General features: G+C 35.2%; 1 protein-coding gene across 1 annotated transcript; it reads left to right on the forward strand.

The window, feature by feature from the left end:
* Window positions 1–266: 266 nt before the first annotated feature.
* On the forward strand, window positions 267–2,308 carry LOC113781377. The gene is made up of 2 exons (XM_027327296.1): window positions 267–385; window positions 643–2,308. The coding sequence occupies exons 1-2, from the start codon at window positions 280–282 to the stop codon at window positions 2,226–2,228; spliced, it is 1,692 nt and encodes a 563-aa protein (XP_027183097.1). The 5' UTR covers window positions 267–279; the 3' UTR covers window positions 2,229–2,308.
* Window positions 2,309–5,098: the final 2,790 nt, after the last annotated feature.

Genomic DNA, 5,098 nt, shown 5'->3' on the forward strand with positions numbered 1-5,098 from the left:
TCCCACATGTAAATCACCATCAATAAATCTGGAGATGTATAGTACAAATTCAAAAGATCATAACTTGCACGACAAAAATGAATTTGTGGTCCTTGTTTTGTTGGGACCAATCTGATAATATACCTTTTTTTTTTTCTTGAAAGATTCAACCTGCCTAGCTATTGGAATATTGGACATTGGCCACCTAATTGTTATCGAAACCTTGTTCTGTACTCTATATATAAACTCAAGCCTCATCTTGACTTCTCCTACAATACTTAAAAAAAGGTTACTCAAAAAATGGGAAACTGTCTCCCAATCCCCTCTTTCTTACAAAAACAAAGCAAATCTTTGCCCATTGACACCATTTTCAAGTTCCCCTCTCCAATACCCACATGGTCATCAGGTTCTAATCAATTTATCTTCTTGTTTTCTTCCATTTTTAGACAATTCAAGAAAAATTAAAAGCAAGCATGGTTCACTAAATTTCCAGTCTTCTTAACTTAAAAGAGAAATCTGACCATTTTGATTTTTTTTCTTCATTTGGTATTTTTTTTCTACTAGACTGATTTTTAATTTGAAACAACAGCGGCTAAGTGATGTAAATTTGTATATATATTTCCTTTTCATTACTTGACTAATGCATTTGAGCTTGAATGACAGAGGGTGGCTTTGCAAGTGATTATATTGATCTAGGTGGACTCCAAGTGCACCAAATATCAACCTTCAATAAAGTTTGGACCATATATGGAGGAGGACCAGATAATCTTGGTGCAACATTTTATGAGCCATCCCAAATTCCAGATGGATTTTTCATGCTTGGTTCCTATAGCCAACCTAACAATCAACCCTTTTTTGGTTGGATTCTTGTTGCAAAAGACACCTCCACTGATCAATCATCAAGCAATGAAACTCTCAAGAAACCAACTGATTACACTTTAATCTGGAGCAGTGAGTCCTTGAAGACCAGCCAAGATGGCCATGGCTACATTTGGTTGCCAGTAGCACCTGATGGCTACAGAGCCGTTGGCTATGTTGTGACCGCGACACCGGACAAGCCTTCTCTTGATAAAGTCCGATGTGTTATCTCTGAACTCACTGATGAATGTGAAGCTGAAAACTGGATTTGGGGCGAAGGCAAAACAAGCAGTGATAGTGATTTCAATGTGTACAGTTCAAGGCCTAGAGTTAGAGGGATACAAGCGCAAGGCGTCGGTGTAAATACATTCATAGTCGAGAATGAATCAGATGATAATTCTTCTTCAACAACCATAGCTTGTTTGAAGAATAACAACTTCAGCAATTTTTCATCCATGCCTAATATGCAACAGGTTGAAGCATTATTTCAGGCATATTCTCCTCGGATATTCTTACACCCCAAGGAAAATTACTTTCCCTCTTCAGTCAATTGGTATTTTGAGAATGGTGCATTATTGTATACCAAGGGAGATGAGTCAAATCCTGTTGCCATCCAATATAATGGTGCCAATCTACCCCAGGGAGAATCCAATGATGGAGCTTACTGGCTGGACCTACCTGTTGACGAAAATGCCAAAGAAAAAGTCAAGAAAGGAGATCTACAAAGTGCTGAGGCTTATATCCAGATTAAACCTATGTTAGGTGCAACATTTACAGACATTGCAATTTGGATTTTTTACCCGTTTAATGGTCCTGGAACGGCTAAACTTGGATTAATCGACATCCCATTAGGCCGAACTGGCGAACATATTGGAGATTGGGAGCATTTGACCCTAAGAATCAGCAATTTTAATGGGATTTTGTACAAGGTTTATTTTTCAGAACATAGCAAAGGAATATGGGTAGATGCACCACTACTTGAATTTCATGATGGTACTAATAAACCAGTCGCATATTCGGCATTGAGTGGCCATCCAAACTATCCAAAACCAGGGCTTGTTTTGCAAGGGGCAGGTGATGTTGGAATAAGAAATGATGCAGCAAAGGGTGACAAGTTTTTGGACACGGGAGCAAAGTATTCAATAGTTTCAGCTGAGAATCTTGGCTTGGGAATTGTTGAGCCACCGTGGCTGAATTATTTGAGAAAATGGGGTCCTGATATTGTGTATGAATCTGGGGTTGAAGTTCAGAAAGTGGAAGGATCGTTGCCTGAAAATCTGAAATCTGCATTTGCAAGATTGGTGAATATTTTGCCTAAAGAAGTTTATGGGGAGGAAGGTCCTACCGGTCCAAAGGTGAAAGGTAGTTGGAGTGGGGATGAAAGATCATAAAAATATATGGTAGAGGCTTAGAGCCCACATTTCAAAATATCACAATGCATTCAAGTCAGATACCTTTTTTTTCCTGGTCATTTTTTGGGTGTTAGTTACAGCTTGTCTCATATAGCATTGATTCTTCATTGGACATATCTATTCTTTTGCTGTTTGGCTTGTACTTTTCTTTTCCAAGATGTGATTAAATTAAGCATAATGTTTCCACATGAAACACCTTCATTAGTAATTTAAAAATCCACAGGTTATACAAACATTATATGCAGTTAGTTTGTACAGTCACATTCTTGAACCAAATTAACCACTCCAACGTCCAATTTTATCAGGAAGTTTATGAAGGTAAAGCGATAAAAATAGTACTACCTATTGTAATCGATAGTTTATGCATAGCCAATTTTAGCTAAGAATACAACAAACTAAAAAGAAAAAAAGGAATTATGAAATTTCTTATCAAATTCGTACATGAGAATGAGAATATAAATCCGATTCTTGAATACACTGGAACTCTACGTACGAATACACTTCGTTAACTCTAGTAAGTAGCCATCATCGACAGCCCAATGTTGCCATTTGGCTCTCTGCAGTGTTAAGAGTCTCATGACTAACTAGTCTAATATTTAAAATTAACTGAGATGAAGCTGAAAATAGCCTGGCTACTAGAATTCAAAGAATAAATCATGCAAGGCAATGGTAATCATCTTCATTGTCGTTTTGCTTTGTTGAATTACACAGTAATATGATATTTATTAATCTTAGGTAAATTACATATAACCCCAGAGGTTTCGTCTATTGCCATATGACCCCTAATGTTTCAATCCACTTCACCCTCCTATAATTTTATGTAAAATGAAAATTTGATGAAAAATAACCTATGTAACATTGTTAATTGAAATACCAATAGTGCCTGTTATTAAATATTAAATTAATTGACGATTTAACTATCTCGTATAAAAGTATAGGGGGATTATGTAGATAAATATAAAAAATATAAGGAGTAAAGTGACTATGTATACAAATTATAAAGAAATTACATGAAGATTAAAATTTTATCACACGTGCTTTTAGAACGCATTTGGTATAAAAGCTGTAACTGATTGTATATTTCGTCTATTTTATACTTTACATAAAACCATAGGGGGGTTATGTAATTATTTTGAAACACATGTCAAATCACAGGCGGATTATAAGTAATTTATCCATTTTACCCATTAATCTTCTATCTCTTCTAGTAGCAGCTAAGTTGCCATTAGAATAAGAGTAAATGGCCAAGATAATCACCAAACTATTTAAAATGGCACGGTCTGGTCATAAAACTCTTTTTTTAGCCAAAAAGGTCACTCAATTATTTAAAATAGGACTATTGAGTCATGTTGGCTAATTTAACAGCTAAACTAATCGAAAAGAAGCATATTTGACCTGCTATTTTAAGTTATTAGGGGAAAAAGTCCTAAATTACAGGTCATTTTCGGTTGATTTAGCAAAGAATGACCTGAAATGTCTATTTTAAGGAGTCAAGTGACCTTTTTAGCAAAAAAAAAAAAAATTAATGACCAAATTGTACCATTTTAGATAGATTAATGATCATTCTGGCCATTTACTCTTAAAATAATAAAGCGGTGGACAAATTGTCCATTTTGATTGAGGTATATACCCGCGCCCACGAGCGGAGCCACAACAACTCAATCTTTTAGAATTTTTAGAATAGCCTACAAAAAGTTTAACTTTTCTATTATTGCCCCATTTTTCCCTCAGCACCCCCCCCCCACCCCACAATAGGGGTGGCAATTCGGGTTCAAATCAGGTTGGCGGGTCGGGTTCGGGTCAACCCGTCAGAAAATTTGGTGACCCGAACCCGACCCCGCCAACCCGTGACGGGTCAGGTATGCTGACCCGAACCCGAAAATTTCAGGTTGACGGGTTGGCGGGTCGACCCGAAATGACCCGAAACTTAATTTTAATTTATTAATTTATCACTGTAATTTCTAATAAAATCAATTTCTCACAAAACTAATTACATAATCAAGTAATAAAAATTTAAATAAATAATTTCAAACCAAATCTAAAATAAATTAAACACCGTAAAAGTGTTTTATCCCAAACAAAATATAAAATAAATTAAAACAGTATAAAAGTAAAAAATAATATAATATATTATTTGTCCAAATATAATAATTTCAACTTCACACAAATTAAATAAATTCATTTAGGATTAAGTAATTAATGCCTTTGAAAAAAAGAATAACTTAGTTTAGTTAGATAAAATTATTTTTATGTTTATTAAATTATTTTTAATTCGTAAACAGGTCATATCGGGTCATATCAGGTCACCACGGGTTGACCCGAAATCGACCTGTTTTCTTTTCGGGTTCATCTGGTCCAACCCGATTCTGACCCGAATTCCCGAAACCTCAACCCAACCCATTAATTTCGTGTTAGGTTCGTGTCGTGTTTTCAGGTCGTGTCGAAAATTGCCACCCCTACCCCGCAACAACAAAACCCGGGAGCAGAAATTTGATAATATTCCCTTTAACCCCACAATTGTCCCTCAAAAATTTTAAAATATTTTATGGTTACCACTATCATTTCTACAATGCAATATTAAAATAAAATATATTGTAGGATATTAATTTTATTTTCTTTCTAACAAATTTTGTTCACTTAACATTAAACTTTTCTTAATTTTATGAATTACAAGTTAACCAACATTCATTTGAAACTTTTTGATCTACTGCAGAATGGGATTCGGCCCTCGATCCAATTCTACTCACTCCTGGATTCGAGGCCAGATGTTTTATAACAGTTAGATTATTCTGAAGTACTTTAGCACCTTTTGATGTTTAAAAGTGATTCATTACTAGCTTTTGGTGTTT

The sequence above is a fragment of the Coffea eugenioides genome, chromosome 8, assembly GCF_003713205.1.
Source record: "Coffea eugenioides isolate CCC68of chromosome 8, Ceug_1.0, whole genome shotgun sequence".
NCBI classification, from domain to species: Eukaryota; Viridiplantae; Streptophyta; class Magnoliopsida; order Gentianales; family Rubiaceae; genus Coffea; species Coffea eugenioides.